Raw genomic sequence first — 19664 nt, 5'->3', positions numbered from 1 at the left:
CTGCATTCCCTCTTTATACATCTACATTTAGCATCACTGTATAGAGTTTAGTTGTAACTTTTCTTGTTGTGTTGCAGGTTCCAGAGGTGGACTTCTGGGTGACACCCATCATCCAGGGCTTTGTGCAGGTGCAGGAGCTGGTGGTGAATTACAACGAGAGCCCAGACGAGGAGAAGAGCAGCCCAGATACGCCGCTCCAGGAGATCACCTGCGTGGACGACATCCACCCGCGCTTTACCGTGGCCCTCATCTCCCGCCGCAGTCGCCACCGCGCAGGTACAGTACAGAGGTCAATGGTCATGGACACCCAGGCTAAATTGCTAGGTTCTATTTGCAACACTTTGATAAGTCATAGTTAAACTCTGATGATTATTGGAGGGTGAATTTAATGATCATAGTTTTCTTCTCCCCAAAGGGATGCGGTACAAACGCAGAGGGGTAGACACAGATGGCCACGTGGCTAACTTTGTGGAGACAGAGCAGCTGATACACGTGCACAACCACTCACTGTCCTTTGTGCAGAGCCGCGGTTCGGTGCCTGTCTTCTGGAGCCAAGCAGGCTACCGCTACAACCCCAGGCCTCGGCTGGAGAAAGGTCAGTGGGATATTTCCAATCCAAAATACTGCCTTGGGTATAATGAGTGCGTTCGTTTAAGCTTGTCCAGTGCCCCGGGTGGGCCAAATGTCTTTTTATGACTAATGGAATGGTCTTAAATATGCAAACTCCACCCACCCAGGGCACTGGGCAAGCTAAAATGAATGCGACCCCATCATATACTTTTTCCCGTTATGTTATAATAATCTTTTCAGGAGAGAAGGAGACCTTTCCTTACTTTGCTGCTCACTTTGACGAACAGCTCAACCTTTACAAGAAGCAGGTGAGAATCATATGCCGGACAGCATTGGCATTACTTTGATATCAATACCAAAGCTTGAGTTTTAGTTTAACATAAGTAAAGACTTATTGTTTATAGTAAAATGAATGCAATTTACAATTATGTTTTCTCTTGTTTTGACAGGTCATCATAAACTTAGTGGACCAAAGTGGGCGTGAGAAGATTATTGGCGACGCATATCTCAAACAAGTCCTTCTGTACAACAATCCTAACCTCACATATGTCTCTTTTGACTTCCATGAGCACTGGTAAGAAAATTGATGCACAGTAACAATCAGCTCTTGACTGCACAGATCATTTAATACTGAACAAAAATATAAACGCAACATGTAAAGTGTTGGTCCCATGTTTCATGAGCTGAAATAAAAGATCCCAGACATTTTTCCATATGCACAGGTGTGGCATATCAAGAAGCTGATTAAACAGCATGATCATTACACAGGTACACCTTGTGCTGGGGACAATAAAAGGCCACTCTAAAATGTGCAGTTTTGTCACACAACACAATGCCACAGATGTCTCAAGTTTTGAGGGAGCGTGCAATTGGCATGCGGATGGCAGGAATGTCCTCCAGAGCTCTTGCCAGAATTGAATGTTCATTTCTCTACCATAAGCCTCCTCCAACGTCATTTTAGAGAATTTGGCAGTAAGTCCAACCAGTCTCACAACCGCAGACCACGTGTAACCATGCCAGTCCAAGACCTCCACATCCGGCTTCTTCAACAGTGGGATCATCAAAGACCAGCCACCCGGACAGCTGATGAAACTGAGGAGTATTTCTGTCTGTAATAAAGCCCTTTTGTTGGGAAAAACTCATTCTGACTGGCTGCGCCCCTGCCCAGTCTTGTGAAATCCATAGATTAGGGCCTAATTACATTTACATTTTACATTTTAGTCATTTAGCAGACGCTCTTATCCAGAGCGACTTACAGGAGCAATTAGGGTTAAGTGCCTTGCTCAAGGGCACATCGACAGACTTTTCACCTTGTCGGCTCGGGGATTAGAACCAGCGACCTTTCGGTTACTGGCACAACGCTCTTAACCACTAAGCTACCTGTCTGATTTCCTTATATGAACTGTAACTCACAAAAATCTTTGAAATTGTTGCATGTTGTGTTTTGTGTTTTAGTTCAGTATAATAAATAAATTCAATAAGGAAAGAATACCTAAACTACAATTCTTGTATTTATTTATTTATTATAGTATGCACTTCCCCTGTATATATTTAATTGGTCTTTTGTCTTCTCAGTCGAGGTATGAAGTTTGAGAATGTGCAAACGCTGACAGATGCCATCTCTGATATTATCGCAGACATGAGATGGGGCTGGTAAGTGTGTGGGAGTGTGTGCCAACCTCAATATACTTTTTTTTATTGGGCAAGAAAATCCTCAATGAATCAGTAATTGATCGCACATGTGGATCAGAAGCTCCATATCTACATGCAATGCATCACACAGTGAATGGTTCTCTTTCAGGGTTGACCAGGCAGGAGTCATCTGCCATCAGGAGAGCATTTTCCGGGTCAACTGCATGGACTGTCTGGACAGGACCAATGTAGTCCAGGCTGCCATAGCTCGTGCAGTAATGGAGGCGCAGGTGAGACATTTCCCCACTTCAAACATGGCAACTTAAAGCTGATGATGTAATGGTAGACATGGTAATGGTTGACATATTACATATTAAAAGGAAAATAACAAAACATAAAATGTAAACTTTTTCAGTGGAATTCCCCTGTAAGTGTAGTTTTCTGGCAAAAGTTCCATGGTGTCTGATGGCTAACTTTGTCTCTGCGTCCCTCAGCTGAAGAAACTGGGTGTGATGCCCCCTGAGCAGCCTCTGCCACTCAAGTGCTACAGGATCTACCAGGTCATGTGGGCCAACAACGGCGACACCATCAGCAGACAGTACGCCGGCACGGCCGCCCTCAAGGTAAAATCATTAGCATGTGTAAAGTTTTAAGCTAATATTAGGTTTGCTATATTCGGTTTGCATCTGCCAACAGTATACTGTCCTGTTTCTCCACAGTTAGTAGGCCTCCGCTGCCTGGGTAAATGTATCAAGTAATGAAACAAGAAATGAGGGCGGCAGGTAGCCTAGTGGTTAAGAGCATTGGGCCAGTAGCCGGCTAGGTGAAAAATCTCTCGGTGACCTTGAGCAAGTCACTTAACCCTAATTGCTCCTGTAAGTCGCTCTGGATAAGAGCGTCTGCGAAATGACTAAAATGTAAAATGTCAAACATATTTGCTCAGTTATGTTTAACTACCAATTATACACATACTCTTTCCATGAGACTGACCAGGTGAATCCAGGTGAAAGCTTTGATGCCTTATTGATGTCACCTGTTAAATCCACTTCAATCAGTGTAGATAAAGGGGAGGAGATGGGTTAAAGAAGGATTTTTAAGCATCAACAATTGAGACATGGATTGTGTATGTGTGCCATTCAAAGGGTGAATGGGCAAGACAAAAAATATAAGTTCCTTTGAACAGGGTATGGTAGTAGGTGCCAAGCGCACCGGTTTGAGTGTGTCAATAACTGCAACGCTGCTGGGTTTTTCGCGGTCAACAGGTTCCCGTGTATATCAAGAATGGTCCAACACCCAAACGACATCCAGCCAACTTACATTTTAGTCATTTAGCAGACGCTCTTATCCAGAGCGACTTACAGTTAGTGAGTGCATACATTATTTTTTATTTTATTTTTCATACTGGCCCCCCGTGGGAAATGCCATGCTCTACCAACTGAGCTACATCCCTGCCGGCCATTCCCTCCCCTACCCTGGACGACGCTGGGCCAATTGTGCGCCACCCCATGGGTCTCCCGGTCGCGGTCGGCTACGACAGAGCCTGGATTCGAACCAGGACCACTGCGCCACTCGGGAGATTACTTGACACAACTGTGGGAAGCATTGGAGTGAACATGGGCCAGCATCCCTGTGGAATACTTTCGACACCTTGTAGAGTCCATGCCCCGACGAATTGTGTCTAGTTTGAGAAACAGACGCCTCACAGGTCCTCAACTGGCAGCTTTATTAAATAGTACCCGCAAAACACCAGTCTCAACGTCAACAGTGAAGAGGCGACTCCGGGATGCTGACCTTCTAGGCAGAGTTGCAAAGAAAAAGCCATATCTCAGACTGCCCATCTTAATCTTTTCTTTTTATTGGCCAGTCTGAGATATGGCTTTTTCTTTGCAACTCTGCCTAGAAGGTCAGCATCCCGGAGTTGCCTCTTCTATATAGTCCCGTGTAGCTCAGTTGGTAGAGCATGGCGTTTGCAACGCCAGGGTTGTGGGTTCATTTCCCACGGGGGACCAGTATGACATTTTTTAAATAATTATGCACTCACTAACTGTAAGTCGCTCTGGATAAGAGCGTCTGCTAAATGACTAAAATGTAAAAAAAATGTAAAATATATCTCATACAGTGGGGAAAAAAAGTATTTAGTCAGCCACCAATTGTGCAAGTTCTCCCACTTAAAAAGATGAGAGAGGCCTGTAATTTTCATCATAGGTACACGTCAACTGTGACAGACAAATTGAGGAAAAAAAATCCAGAAAATCACATTGTAGGATTTTTAATGAATTTATTTGCAAATTATGGTGGAAAATAAGTATTTGGTCACCTACAAACAAGCAAGATTTCTGGCTCTCACAGACCTGTAACTTCTTCTTTAAGAGGCTCCTCTGTCCTCCACTCGTTACCTGTATTAATGGCACCTGTTTGAACTTGTTATCAGTATAAAAGACACCTGTCCACAACCTCAAACAGTCACACTCCAAACTCCACTATGGCCAAGACCAAAGAGCTGTCAAAGGACACCAGAAACAAAATTGTAGACCTGCACCAGGCTGGGAAGACTGAATCTGCAATAGGTAAGCAGCTTGGTTTGAAGAAATCAACTGTGGGAGCAATTATTAGGAAATGGAAGACATCCAAGACCACTGATAATCTCCCTCGATCTGGGGCTCCACGCAAGATCTCACCCTGTGGGGTCAAAATGATCACAAGAACGGTGAGCAAAAATCCCAGAACCACACGGGGGGACCTAGTGAATGACCTGCAGAGAGCTGGGACCAAAGTAACAAAGCCTACCATCAGTAACACACTACGCCGCCAGGGACTCAAATCCTGCAGTGCCAGACGTGTCCCCCTGCTTAAGCCAGTACATGTCCAGGCCTGTCTGAAGTTTGCTATAGTGCATTTGGATGATCCAGAAGAGGATTGGGAGAATGTCATATGGTCAGATGAAACCAAAATATAACTTTTTGGTAAAAACTCAACTCATCGTGTTTGGAGGACAAAGAATGCTGAGTTGCATCCAAAGAACACCATACCTACTGTGAAGCATGGGGGTGGAAACATCATGCTTTGGGGCTGTTTTTCTGCAAAGGGACCAGGACGACTGATCCGTGTAAAGGAAAGAATGAATGGGGCCATGTATCGTGAGATTTTGAGTGAAAACCTCCTTCCATCAGCAAGGGCATTGAAGATGAAACGTGGCTGGGTCTTTCAGCATGACAATGATCCCAAACACACCGCCCGGGCAACGAAGGAGTGGCTTCGTAAGAAGCATTTCAAGGTCCTGGAGTGGCCTAGCCAGTCTCCAGATCTCAACCCCATAGAAAATCTTTGGAGGGAGTTGAAAGTCCATGTTGCCCAGCGACAGCCCCAAAACATCACTGCTCTAGAGGAGATCTGCATGGAGGAATGGGCCAAAATACCAGCAACAGTGTGTGAAAACCTTGTGAAGACTTACAGAAAACGTTTGACCTGTGTCATTGCCAACAAAGGGTATATAACAAAGTATTGAGAAACTTTTGTTATTGACCAAATACTTATTTTCCACCATAATTTGCAAATACATTTATTAAAAATCCTACAATGTGATTTTCTGGATTTTTTTCTTCTCATTTTGTCTGTCATAGTTGACGTGTACCTATGATGAAAATTACAGGCCTCTCTCATCTTTTTAAGTGGGAGAACTTGCACAATTGGTGGCTGACTAAATACTTTTTTTCCCCACTGTATATATATATATATATATATCATTTTTTATTGTTGTACATAAAAGACTGTAAAAACACCAGGAAATCAGCTCCAAGTGATTGTAATTTAGGAAATCTGTTCCCAATTATTCCCACGTTTAATAGAGAGATTTGACCGTATAGAAATAATAATAATAATTAATAATAATTGATTGGATTTATATAACGCTTTTCTAGTAACTGAGGTACTCAAAGCGCTTTACATAGTTGGGGGAAACTCACCTCATCCACCATCAATGTGTAGCACCCACCTCCGTGATGAACGGTGACCAATTTTGTGCCAGAATGCTCACCACACATCAGCTATCAGGTGGAGAGGTGAGGAGTGATATATGCGCATTAGGAATGAGGGGGATGATTAGGTGGCAATGATGGAATGTGGCCAGGTTGGGAATTTAGCCATGACACAGGGGTGAACACCCCTAATCTTACAATAAGTGCCATGGGATTTTGAATGACAACAGAAAGTCAGAACACTTATTTTAACGTCCCATCCGAAAGACCGCACCCTACGCAGGGCAATGTCCCCAAATGTAATCAAGGTTTGAAATTATTGTTTTAGTCAAATATTATATCTGTTTAGGCTTCTTGCGGTGAATTTGCAGTCTAAAAATATTTTGTTTTATTATGTTCCGAACATCCGCTCAAGAACAAATTGGCCCTCGGCTGAATCTAGTTGATGATCTCTGTTATATTGTTTTGTCGACATTTGGAAAGTTTACCGACAAATTAACTATTTCCATCAGGCCTGATGTTAAAATTTTTTTTCCAACATGTACTTTATTTACATTAAAATGTTGGAAATGGAACCTGGTTAGGGTAAATAAAACTTTTACTCAATAAAGCCAATATCAGCAAAGTGTTTACACTACAGAGCCCTAAGCCAGGAAGAGTATAAAACCCTATTCTACCATATTAGCCTAGTTCTTTTGTGGAATGGATCAGACAGTGACTGTGCAATATCTTGCTTGTTTTTGACATCTTCTGTCTGTAATCCATTATACAGGGAGACTTCACCAGAACGGGGGAAAGAAAACTGGCCGGGGTGATGAAAGACGGCGTGAACTCAGCCAACCGCTACTATCTGAACCGCTTCAGGGACGCATACAGACAAGCAGTCATTGGTAAGAAGGGACCTGTAATACTTTACTTAAAGCCTGCAGATGTAATGCATTATGAAGCAGTTTTAATTCATTCTAAGACTTGTCATGAGCATGCATGATTCCCTTATGTGTTATTAATCATATCATAATGATCCTGACTAAATATCAATAGCCATTGTGAGTCAGTAAAAGGAAAAAATATATATATATAGACATAACATATTTTAAGACATTATAAAGGTACATATATGCTTATAACAAGTTCAAATGCATTATACCTGCAGGCTCTAAGTAAAGTGTTATAAAAATGGATTCCACCCTCATTTATTTAGTCTTAAAACCGTGACTCAATCATCCTTGTTCTTCCCTCCCTCCCCCCTCTCTCTCTAGACCTGATGATGGGCCATCCTGTGACGGAGGACCTGTACTCCATCTTCAGTAAGGAGAAGGAGCATGAGGAGAAGGAGCAGGAGAGCCAGAGAGTAACCCAGGAGCAGGTCAGCCTCCTGCTGCAGACCTACATGCAGCTGCTGCTGCCTGACGACGAGCAGTTCCATGGTGGCTGGGCCCTCATCGACTGTGACATGAGGTTAGTGCTGGAACCATCCACAAATCACAACTCTAACCTTAAAGGGGCAGTGCAGTCATTAACATGATTTTCCTGTGTTTTGTATGTACAGTTGAAGTCTGAAGTTTACATACACTTAGGTTGGAGTCATTAAAACTTGTTTTTCAACCACTCCACAAATTTCTTGTTAACAAACTATAGTTTTGGCAAGTCCGTTAGGACATCTACTTTGTGCATGACATAAGTAATTTTTCCAACAATTGTTTACAGACAGATTATTTCACTTATATCACAATTCCAGTGGGTCAGAAGTTTACATACACTAAGTTGACTGTGCCTTTAAACAGCTTGAAAAATTCCAGAAAATGATGTAATGGCTTTAGAAGCTTCTGATAGGCTAATTAACATAATTTGAGTCAATTGGAGGTGTCCCTGTGGATGTATTTCAAGGCCTACCTTCAAACTCAGTGCCTCTTTGCTTGACATCATGGGAAAATCAAAAGAATCAGCCAAGAAAATTGTAGACCTCCACAAGTCTGGTTCATCCTTGGGAGCAATTTCCAAATGCCTGAAGGTACCACGTTCATCTGTACAAACAATAGTACGCAAGTATAAACACCATGGGACCACGCAGCCGTCATACCGCTCAGGAAGGAGACACGTTCTGTCTCCTAGAGATGAACGTACTTTGGTGCGAAAAGTGCAAATCAATCCCAGAACAACAGCAAAGGACCTTGTGAAGATGCTGGAAGAAACAGGTACAAAAGTATCTATATCCACAGTAAAACGAGTCCTATATCGAAATAACCTGAAAGGCCGCTCAGCAAGGAAGAAGCCACTGCTCCAAAACCGCCATAAAAAGCCAGACTACGGTTTGCAACTGCACATGGGGACAAAGATCGTACTTTTTGGAGAAATGTCCTCTGGTCTGAGGAAACAAAAATAGAACTGTTTGGCCATAATGACCATCGTTATGTTTGGAGGAAAAAGGGGGTGCTTGCAAGCGGATGAACACCATCCCGACCGTGAAGCATGGGGGTGCTTTGCTGCAGGAGGGACTGGTGCACTTCACAAAATAGATGACATCATGAGGAAGGAAAATTATGTGGATATATTGAAGCAACATCTCAAGACATCAGTCAGGAAGTTAAAGCTTGGTCGCAAATGGGTCTTCCAAATGGACAATGACCCCAAGCATACTTCCAAAGTTGTGGCAAAATGGCTTAAGGACAACAAAGTCAAGGTATTGGAGTGGCCATCACAAAGCCCTGACCTCAATCCTATAGAACATTTGTGGGCAGAACTGAAAAAGCGTGTGCGAGCAAGGAGGCCTACAAACCTGACTCAGTTACACCAGCTCTGTCAGGCCAAAATTCACTCAACTTATTGTGGGAAGCTTGTGGAAGACATTTCACATTCTTAAAATAAAGTGGTGATCCTAACTGACCTAAGACAGGGAATTTTTACTAGGATTAAATGTCAGGAGTTGTGAAAAACTGAGTTTAAATCTATTTGGCTAAGGTGTATGTAAACTTCTGACTTCAACTGTATATTTCCACACAATGATAATGGACTTTTAGTGTAAGAGCTATTTGAAAAGACTGCCTGAAATTTCAGGTTGTTTGGCTGGGTGGGGTTTTTGGACCGCCTGGTGACCTCACCAGGCGTTATAGGTTAATAGACCTATAACAAAGAGAGTTTGCCCTCCTCTCTGTCAATAACAGCTAGTTTTCAGGTTACAAATCCCTCCCATTAGGCTCTTCCAATTAGGTCCCACTCCCAGACAGTCCTAGCAAAATTATTGCTTGAGAAATTGTATTTTGCTTAGAAGCTATTTTTGTTTCTTTGACTGAATCCTTTCATGAGTTGGCTCTCATAGTGTTTGTTCTCCCAACACTGTTAGCGTGCATCAATTAAATTCAACTTTTTTTATTTCCTCAGGGGCAATTAAGACACACCTCAAAATCAACACTTTGAAAGTGTTTGTTCCTCAACAAATTGTTCATGTAGAAAGCTCATTGTCATGTTTTTTCTTCTCATCAGCCTTATTGATGCAACCAGCAAAGACGTGGATGTTCTCCTTCTGCTATCCAACAGTGCATATTACATTGCGTAGTAAGTGCCTGAATTTATTACAGAAGAGTCAATTACATGTTTTAGCCTTATATAATAGTTTTTTTTTTGCTTTCGTTTTTACAGTTATGATGAGGAAGCTGACAAAGTCAATCAGTACCAGCGCCTCAACTTAGAGGGTTTGGAAAAGATTGAAATAGGTGAGGAGTGTTTCCCCTTCAGAGAAATATAGCTCCACCAAGTGGAAATTCCAAAGTGTAGACAGGGTCTAAATCAGACATCACAGCTTCAAGATGTATTTTACACTGTAAAGCTACTAAGCACACTTTGGGCACGGTTTTCATTCATTGTACACAAATTCTGAATGATGCAACTACTGTTTTTGATTTACCACAAACATTACATTTACATTTACATTTTAGTCATTTAGCAGACGCTCTTATCCAGAGCGACTTACAGTTAGTGAGTGCATAAATTTTTCATACTGGCCCCCCGTGGGAATCGAACCCACAACCCTGACGTTGCAAGCGCCATGCTCTTCCAACTGAGCTATAGGAGTAACTCATCAATAAAGCTCACAACATGTCCTATGTGTTATTTTTTAGGTCCAGAACCTACTCTGTTCGGGAAGCCCAAATTCTGCTGTATGCGTCTACACTACAAGAATGAGGAGACAAGTGGGTATTTTCACACACTGAGGGCTGTCACAAGGAATCCTGAGGATGACGGTAAAGGTATGGGAAGATTATTTATTTCATAAAATTGTCAGCATAAAACTAGTCGACCATGAATACAATCTGGTAGATTGGAAGCGCACTGCCCGTGTATCCCAAACAACTTACCTGAATTCCTTGTCCTGACCTCCATTGTGGGAATGATTAATTATATTTCAGACACGTTACAGTGCATAGCTGAGATGCTTTGCATAACAAAGCAAGCCATGGGACTTGACCTGCAGGTGATTGAAAAGAAACTGGAGAGGTGAGTTGGAATTCATTATCACTCTTTCTAGATCTTCAGAATATTCTTCTCGTAGTTACTGTATTTTACACTTGTGCAGTATGCCTATACTAACCCTTTTGACATGGATATGCACTATGAACAGAAGCCCTGGATAAAATACTAGACTGTATATTGTCAATCCATTTGTTTCAGAAGGCACAGTAAACCTCACGAGGACATCATGGGCAGACACACTGACCAGGTCCTGGGCAGCTCTGGTCTGGCTCAGGGAAAGAGCTTCCTCCTCAACAAATTCTCCTCTCTCAACCAGAGGGTGAAGAAGTCCAACGTCAACATGGGCTCCTTCAAGGGGAGGCTTGGCAACACCTTCTCCACCAAGCCCGATGTGAAAGTGAACTTCCTGAAGCCCACCATTGGGATCACCCTCTGGAAGTCTGACAGCAGCTTGGAGACCTCAGAGAAGGCAAACACCGGCCCGGCCCTGAAGGACCTTTGTGACAACCACTCAGAGATGTCATCCGACTCAGACTCCTACAACTCGGATGAACACCTGCGCTCCGGCTCCCTGGAGAACGTGGACTACGTGCTGCCCAGCTGCGGCATCGTGGCGTCAGCACCGCGGCTAGGCAGCATGGAGCTCAACATCCGAGTCACTGGCTGCGACAGTAATAGTAAGCAGGAGGCTCCGGCTCTAGCCAGTCCTGAAGACCAGTCTCCCGGTGCTACCTCAGAGGCTGAGGAGGCCATCCTGATAGACTTTGGAACGCCCATTGATGCCTATTGCCACCAATTCATCCAAGATGCGCAGACCAAACCTGTCGAGGTATTTGGGGAGCAGGTGACTGGTGGCGTCCCCACACAGAACCCACAGGTCCCTTCACATGCTAAAGGGCCCCTTGCCCTAGACGAGCACCCAGGTTCAGATCAGCAGGAGAAGGAGCTCCAGCTCCCTCCCAGGCCGTCCCAGCTAGATGTTGCCTCCAGACCCAATCTCCTGACTGCCCAGAAGCTCAGCTCGGCAGCTTCTGGCGGCTCTCACATGGAGGGCAGCCTGGGCCCCTTGCCCGCCGACGGCAATGGCACCCGAGTGGTCTCTCCCTTTGCCAAGATCAAGAGCTCCATGGTGCAGGTGGCCAGCTTGACCCAGGCCGGACTTACCCAAGGCATCAACTTTGCTGTGGCAAAGGTGCAGAAGAGCCCAGAGCCAGAAATGGCCGGTCTCAATGAGACTCAAGAGAACGAGCTGAAGGCAATGTTTACACAGTGCCAGACGAGGATCATACAGATCTAGCACTTCTAAAGTTGTAGCCTCTAAGCAGGGTTTTGTACAGTTAGTAGTATAGTATCTGTGACTTCCAGTACAGTAGCTAGCAGTAGCATAAGCTTGCACAAGAAGGGGCCCACACTGACTTGACTAAGAACCCTGCTCTTCAATTCCCTTTGTAGTTGACCTGACCATGTTTACAGCCAGTGTTGTGTAGTATATAATACCCCAGCTCAATACACGGCTTACTTAATCCTAATGCAATTCCTTTCCGAAGCACTACCGCAAAGCGTTATATTCTGCCCATATTAACTAATTTATTTTAGGCCATAGCCTAAAGAACATGATTTAATGAAAAGCAGCAAACAGACACAACATTGTTTCACATTCTTTAATAAGACTCATAAACAGAAAAAGGCAATAGGCTACAGCTCACTTCAGTTTCCAAAACCAAATACAGGGAAACTCTACATATTTCAACGTATTGTACAAAACCTGTTGGTTGAATATGCAAGTGGGTCTGTACTCTGTACGTAGCATAGTACCTTCGCTGACGTGTTTTGCTCGACAAAAAGATGTAAGCATTCCTTTCAATTGATTTTCCAGCTACATTTGCATGTCAGGCTATTGTTAATAACTGAATTAGATAAGGTAGGCAATATCCAGTGAATGTTGAGAGACGAGCTCTGAATTGATCACTTTTGTGATTCAATAGGTGCAGTGCATTGGCATTTGTGATATAGGCCTCGTTTATAGCTGTGTTTCAAAAACATTGGTAGAAGTGTCCGACCAAATGTCCCTATTGATTTTCAAAGGGCAGCTCAATGTTAGATATTAGACCTACCCTAGGCTAGTAAGAAAACAAACTCCTAGATAAATGGGGATCAGTAGCTAGGTTTCCATCCAATTGGCGCCAGATTTTCATGCGAATATTCTAAAATCTGCATAAAAACAATATTCTAGTTTTCCCACCAGAGATGTTTCCATCAAATTGTTGTGGATAAAAAGCTGTGCGTGATGACGTAGTGCACATCAAAATAACTTTTGCAGTTAAATTCCCATGTTCCAAAAAAAAAAAAGGTTTCCATCGCATTTTCAACTCCACTGATCGTTTTGTCACAGAAAATGTTGCGTTATATACAGTGGGTTCCGAAATTATTGACAGTTTTGATAAAGATGAGCAATGACTGTATAAAATAAATAATTCAAATACTGAGTTATATTGTATGCGCAAAACAAATTGGGAAATTATATTATTTTATACTAATACAATTGCTCAGAAAATTGATTTTGTTTAACAATTCTTATAAATAAAGTAGTCAAAAGTTTAGTATTTGGTCCCATAATATTTGTGCCCAATAGAAATGAATGGCAAATAATGTATTGTGTCATTTTGGAGTCACTTTTATTGTAAGTAAGAATAGAATATGTTTCTAAACACTTCTATACATCACTTCTATGCTATCATGATTACGGATAATCCTGAAATGAATCGTGAATAATGAGTGAGAAAGTTACAGAGGGTCAAAGATCATACCCCCCAACAAGTTTGAGTCACATGCTTGATGTAGTCATTGCGTGCTAGGAATATGGGACCAAATACAATAATTTTGACCCCTAACTTTTGGATAATTTTTTTTAAAGACTTGTTAAACAATAATGATTTCCCAATTTTTACAAAAAAAAAAATATATATATATATATATAGAAAAAAATATAGCTCAGTATTTGAATTATTTATTTTATACAGACATTATTGCTCATCTTTATCAAGGGTGTCAATAATTTCGGACCCCACTCCAATGTATGTGCCCACTCTGGTCTTTGCACGTGCTCTCTAGCCAAAAGCTTGCAGATACAGTGTGGGAGGCTACCTACATGGTGAAATTCCTATTATGGACAAAAGAGTGAGATAACCTTTGTCAAATGGCAGCCAAGCATCGATCTAAATGTCACCAGAATAAGACCCTTTATTGGAAAACAGCCTCAAGCTCATGCACTTTCTCCACCCTTTGAAGTTCCTCATAACTTATTTCATCTGTAGCGTAATAAACTCCATGCTTTCCCGAGTCGTAGTGGGTGGACCACACGTTATCGTGTGACTCCCAAGTTCGATATGATGGTTATTATATCAATATTTGCGCATAATTAATTTTACTGACACAAAAAGATCCCACCTTGTCTAGCGTATTTTGTTTTGTTGACATTTGGCTGTTGGCCGTTTCCATCAGGCCTGTCGTGAATTATTTTATCCCACGTACTTTACTCGCATAAAAAGGTTAGATGGAAACCTGGTTACTGTTGTCGAGTTTATTCCCTACCTATATAGGACATTTACCAATATAGGACTTAATCAACGTACAAGAACTCCGGTAAGAGTATACTGTTTGATATGTAAGTATTTTACTGTATGTATATCTGTTCCCTAAATTATAACCTTTTCATTGACCAACATATATTTATGGACATAGAACTATATCTCCGTACACTTTGGCTTTTGATCATGTTGATGCTAGAGTAAGATGCACTGCTGCTGAACATTTCCGAAGGGGTTTGAGCATTTTTCTTTGAGAATACCAAATATTCACTTTCAACTGACAGCTTACCAAAATCATTTTGGTGAGATTCCGTAAGCATTGGGGGATTGATAGGATTGAATTGAATTTTCATACAAATGTCTGCATTAGGTCTATGAAGCCCTAAGTCCGTCACGTTTGACAAATACTGTACAGTAGCATAAAGGTTATAAAAACACACTGTTCAATGCTTTATGCACTCTAAAGTGTAAGCCTTAACAGGACATGAAAGTGGGAGATTGTGTATATCAGGTATTTATGGCAAATCTACCTTTAGATTTAAGTTTATTCCATCATGATGTTGCATAATTTGTTTGATCTTGGTACTGTATATTAAATCATGTTCAGGGTAACGTCAGCTTTATCTTGGGATATTCCATCCTCTGGCCTACATGTTTTTAAATGGTGTTCAATGCTCAGGACATGAGCTCCATTTGTGTGTATGTTTGTGTAAAATAATATTGCATTACCAGTCCTGTGGAAGACTGGAGATTGTGTAACAATTGATGTGCAGAAAAACATCCCAGGCACCAACTGTAAAGTTGAAAAGCATTCTCTGGAGTGATGAATCACGCTTCACCATCTGGCAGTCCGACGGACAAATCTGGGTTTGGCGGATGCCAGGAGAACACTACCTGCCCCAATGCATAGTGCCAACTGTAAAGTTTGGTGAAGGAGGAATAATGGTCTGGGGCTGTTTTTCATGGTTCAGGCTAGGCCCCTTAGTTCCAGTGAAGGGAAATCTTAACAGCATACAATGACATTCTCTACGATTCTGTGCTTCCAACTTTGTGGCAAGAGTTTGGGGAAGGCCCTTTCCTGTTTCAGCATGACAATGCCTCCGTGCACAAAGCGAGGTCCATACAGAAATGGTTTGTCGAGATTGGTGTGGAAGAACTTGACTGGCCTGCACAGAGCCCTGACCTCAACCCCATCGAACACCTTTGGGATGAATTGGAACGCCGACTGTGAGCCAGGCTTAATCGCCCAACATCAGTGCCGACCTCACTAATGCTCTTGTGGCTAATGCTCATTGCTACAAGTCCCCACAGCAACATCCAACATCTAGTGGATAGCCTTCCCAGAAGAGTGAAGGCTGTTATAGCAGCAAAGGGGGGACCAATTCCATATTAATGCCCATGATTTCGGAATGAGATGTTCGAGCAGGTGTCCACATTTGGCCATGTCGTGTATAAAGCAACATGCAACAATTTCAAAGATTTTACTGAGTTACAGTTCGTATAAGGAAATCAGTCAATTTAAATAAATTCATTAGGCCCTAATCTATGGCTTTCACGTGACTGGGAATACAGATATTTACATTTACATTTTAGTCATTTAGCAGACGCTCTTATCCAGAGCGACATACAGTTAGTGAGTGCATACATTTTCATACAGATATGCATCTGTTGGATCAGAAAACCAAGAAACTGTTGTCTGTCCTCGGAAATGTGGGTGCTGAATGATTGCCTAGTAGCCTGCTGATATTGTCTGGCACTGCCAAAGCTTTTAATATGACAGCTGCAATGAAATAGGAATATAAGGCTTTAAGCAGGGTTACGGGTTGTATTTGTGGTGTTATTGTATTTAGGAATTAATGCACTGGACTGGAGCAGTTTTTAAATCGGAGCAGAAACCGTTCTTACCTGAATTAGGTACCGATTTGTAAAAACATTATTTTAAAGTGTAAACATTCCTTTGAGATGGGGTTTTAATGTTAGGAGCGGGTATTTTTTGTTTTGTTCATATGCAATGTGCATTGTCCTTATATTTGCCAGATGGGAGTTTTTTTTAAACACCAAGTGCTTTTGAAATACCTTTCATTTGTCATCAATGGTTGACTTCACTTACCAGACATCTACCAGTAAAGATCCTGCCCATAGACGAAGTACAGTTCTATTTCAAATATATTGTTTTAATATCTCACAATGGGCATTCTCTCAGGCGGATTCTCTAATGGAAGAACCAATCACAGCAGAGCTACTGAGCCTGCTGCCCCTGCTACGCAAAACCCCCAGCTACGCAGCAGGCTGCGAACCCACATTTCGGCTTTCCCAGAGGCCGACAGTGGGGGAAGCGGTCCTTCGCTGTGACCACATGGAGGCCCCGCCCACCTGACTACTCTGGAGCGAAGGAGGGGCGTCTGACCTAGGGGTATGTCCCCGGCGGTAGAGGCAGCCAACAGATCACTATCACATCTGTACTCCTAAAACCCTACCACTCATGCAGCGGTGCACTTCTATGCATCTGCTCACAGGGACCATCAATTGCCATTCCACAGCTCTCCCCTCAACGCTTTCACAAGCAGCAGAGGCAGGAAGACAAATGTTCAGTCATCACCATGCACGGTCCCCAAATCCCAGTGTTTTAACACTGCCCTTTGTAATAAAAAAGTCTCTGTCGCATTCAAGTGTCTTGCAGAGGGCACAGAGCAAAAATACAACAAACAACTCGCTCTAACGCCACCATAGGGCACCACTGGTGAGCAAGAATCATCTGACTTGTGAGCAACTCGCCGCAAGAGCAGGGAACTGGCTCGCATGCACAGTCCATGCCCACCCCATTCTGGATCTACGGATCCTCAACAGATTTCTTAGAACGTACATGTTCTGTATGCTTACTCTCAACGTGCTGTCTCGCTCTGTTTGTTGAGGCGACTGGTTCACTTCAGTCAACCTGCAGGGCGCTTTTAATACTTTTTTTAAGGAGTGGGGCAGTCACTTCTCCATATCCATATTTTTGGGGGGATAGAGACCGGGAGAGGAAGACACCAAAGATTGGAGAGATGTTTGTACCGGATTCGAACCCACGGCAGCGGCCCTAACTGCTAGGCCGCCACAGGATGCTTATTTTCACGTAAATATTCTGCCGACACTCAGGACGTTTCTCATGTTCGCCTTTCAAGGCAAAGCCTACGAGTTGGCTCCCCGAACGTTCAAGTGTGGGGAGGGGCTAAAAGTATCCGCTTACATAGACGATTACCTGCTTTTCTCCCCTACACAGAAGCAGGCGGTACTAGTCACGGCTTCTCTTGTATACCACTTCACCGAGCTAGGGTTCAAGATCAACCAGAAAAAGAGCTGTTTGCTGCCCACACAGAGAATAGAATACCTAAGCGTCAAGCTGGATTCTCTCTTATCGGGCTACAAACGTGTCTCCGAGTGCTGGGGTTGATGGCGTCCACCTCAGTAGTACCACTAGGACTACTGAGAATGAGACTTCCAGCGTTGGGTAAAAACTGCCCATCGCCTGTGTCCACGTCGGTCGAAAGATGGTGACCACGGACTGTCTTTCGGCTCTCCGTCACTGGAAGATCCCTCGATCTTAGTTTCAGGCACTCCCTTAGGGCTAGTGTCATCGAGGAAGGAGGTGACGACAGATGCGTCAGTCACAGGATGGGGCGCAGTTCACGAGGGAAGAGCAATAAACGGACTGTGGTCTCCACAGCTCCGCCACGCTCATATAAATTACCTCTGCTGAGTGTTTCATTTGAAATTGTCACATCCTGGACAGAACAGACAATATTACTGGTGGCATAGACTGCCAAGATTATTCTGTGGAGCAGTGCACATCTCCTCTCATTACGCACGACTCATGTCCCGTGTGTACTGAATGTGGGAGCAGACTTGTTGTCCAGAGGGAATCCCCATTATGGGTGTCCCAGAGCACTGCTGCAATATACGGACAGGTGAGACAAAAAATCTGGTTGCTGTTCATTTTGTACAAGCTGGACATCCTGTTAGTTCTCTGAGATACATTGGAATAGAAATGGTCAAGATGTCACGCAGGGGAGGGGACATTGAGAGGAAGCTTCTTCAAAGGGAATCTTTCTGGATCCACAGGCTCAACACACAATCTACTCTTGGCCTTAACGAGGAGTTTGAGTTGAAACCGTTTTTATAGTTTCAATCATATTTTTAAAAAATCCTAATTGAACATTGTATGAATATTACTGTAAATATTGATCACATTCCTTGTATATGATCATATATTTTGATAGGTTCACAATATTAACATTCAATCTATGTCATACATTTTTTTACCTCCTGTTTCAGGAAGTGATGTCACTGAGTACTGCCCCTATATATAGGACTTCCACCCCAACCTGGGATATCTAAAATGTAAATGTAAAATGGATGCCTGATTTAAGACCGAAACATTGTTATAAATATCACCTGGGAGCATGAGCAGCAGTGTGCAGCGTTTTCCTTTCTGTTTTTCAGAGATTTACCGTAGATCACTTCACATCGCAGAAAGACACGCCCTGTCCGTTATCCCTTGGCCAAGAGTGTTACTCTATGCTTTCCTCTGCAATGCTTGATCCTCCCCCCTCTGAACAGAGTGAGGGAACAAGGCTTATCCCTCATCTTGATAACCCCTCGATGGCCAGGAAAGCTTTGGGTAGCAGAGATCACTCTCCTGCTTTACGACGAGCCCTGCAGCTACCATTACGCAAGGAATCTATCTACTGACCCAAGCGAACTGAGCGATTTTGCCACCTTCACCCGGAAAACCATGATCCTCTGGGCTTGGCCCGTGAGAGGATGAATCTTAATGCGACAGGCTTGCCTCTCGGACTCATTGAGACTATCTAGAGTGTAAGGGCCTCTTCTACATGCTCACTGTATGGGAACAAGTGGTGCATATTTGAGAAGTGGTGTGACCAGAAACAGATAATTCCTTACCAATGCTCTGTATCCAAGGTTTTATGCTTCTTGCAGGAATGTTTAGACAGAGGGAAGGCATTATCCACTGTTGAGGTCTATTTAGCCGTTATCTCTGCCTGTCATATAGACTTTGACAACCACACAGTAGGGAAATGCCCTCTGTTATGTTTTATGAAGAGAGTGCGTTGTTTACGCCATCTCCAAGCCTTTAACTCAGTCTTGGGACTTTTCTATTGTGCTTGAAGCAATTTCCCAGCAGCCTTTCCCAGCAGCTGCTGGAAAGTGTGGAGATGAAATATCTCTCCTTCAAAACCGCTTTTCTGATTGCCCTAGCATTGGGCAAAACGAGTGAGTGAGCTGCATGCACTGTCAGGTCAACATTAATGTCTACAGTTTGCCCCAGGGTTATCCAAGGTAACACTGTAACCCAACCCCGCTTTCATGCCTAAGGTCAGCGGCAATTACAATTGTCTAGTCTTGGAGCTTATGGCTTTCCACCCGTTGCCCT

The 19664-nt window shown here is 43.1% G+C and overlaps 1 protein-coding gene across 1 annotated transcript in view; it reads left to right on the top strand.

Moving 5' to 3' along the window:
- Positions 1 to 12980, top strand: part of LOC311136215 (phosphatidylinositide phosphatase SAC2-like) — a 34580-nt gene extending 21600 nt beyond the window's left edge. The window contains exons 7-20 of the mRNA XM_084170333.1: positions 78 to 276; positions 416 to 595; positions 811 to 878; positions 1020 to 1144; positions 2146 to 2223; positions 2372 to 2492; positions 2697 to 2825; positions 6949 to 7066; positions 7436 to 7634; positions 9657 to 9728; positions 9813 to 9886; positions 10292 to 10420; positions 10580 to 10667; positions 10842 to 12980. Of these exons, the coding sequence (XP_084026459.1) occupies positions 78 to 276; positions 416 to 595; positions 811 to 878; positions 1020 to 1144; positions 2146 to 2223; positions 2372 to 2492; positions 2697 to 2825; positions 6949 to 7066; positions 7436 to 7634; positions 9657 to 9728; positions 9813 to 9886; positions 10292 to 10420; positions 10580 to 10667; positions 10842 to 11940 (2679 nt within the window). The 3' untranslated portion in view covers positions 11941 to 12980. The remainder of the gene's footprint in view (positions 1 to 77; positions 277 to 415; positions 596 to 810; positions 879 to 1019; positions 1145 to 2145; positions 2224 to 2371; positions 2493 to 2696; positions 2826 to 6948; positions 7067 to 7435; positions 7635 to 9656; positions 9729 to 9812; positions 9887 to 10291; positions 10421 to 10579; positions 10668 to 10841) is intronic.
- Positions 12981 to 19664: the final 6684 nt, after the last annotated feature.

The sequence above is a fragment of the Coregonus lavaretus genome (genome assembly GCF_964263955.1).
Source record: "Coregonus lavaretus genome assembly, chromosome: 1".
NCBI classification, from domain to species: domain Eukaryota; kingdom Metazoa; phylum Chordata; class Actinopteri; order Salmoniformes; family Salmonidae; genus Coregonus; species Coregonus lavaretus.
This window is presented reverse-complemented; position numbering and strand designations above follow the sequence as displayed.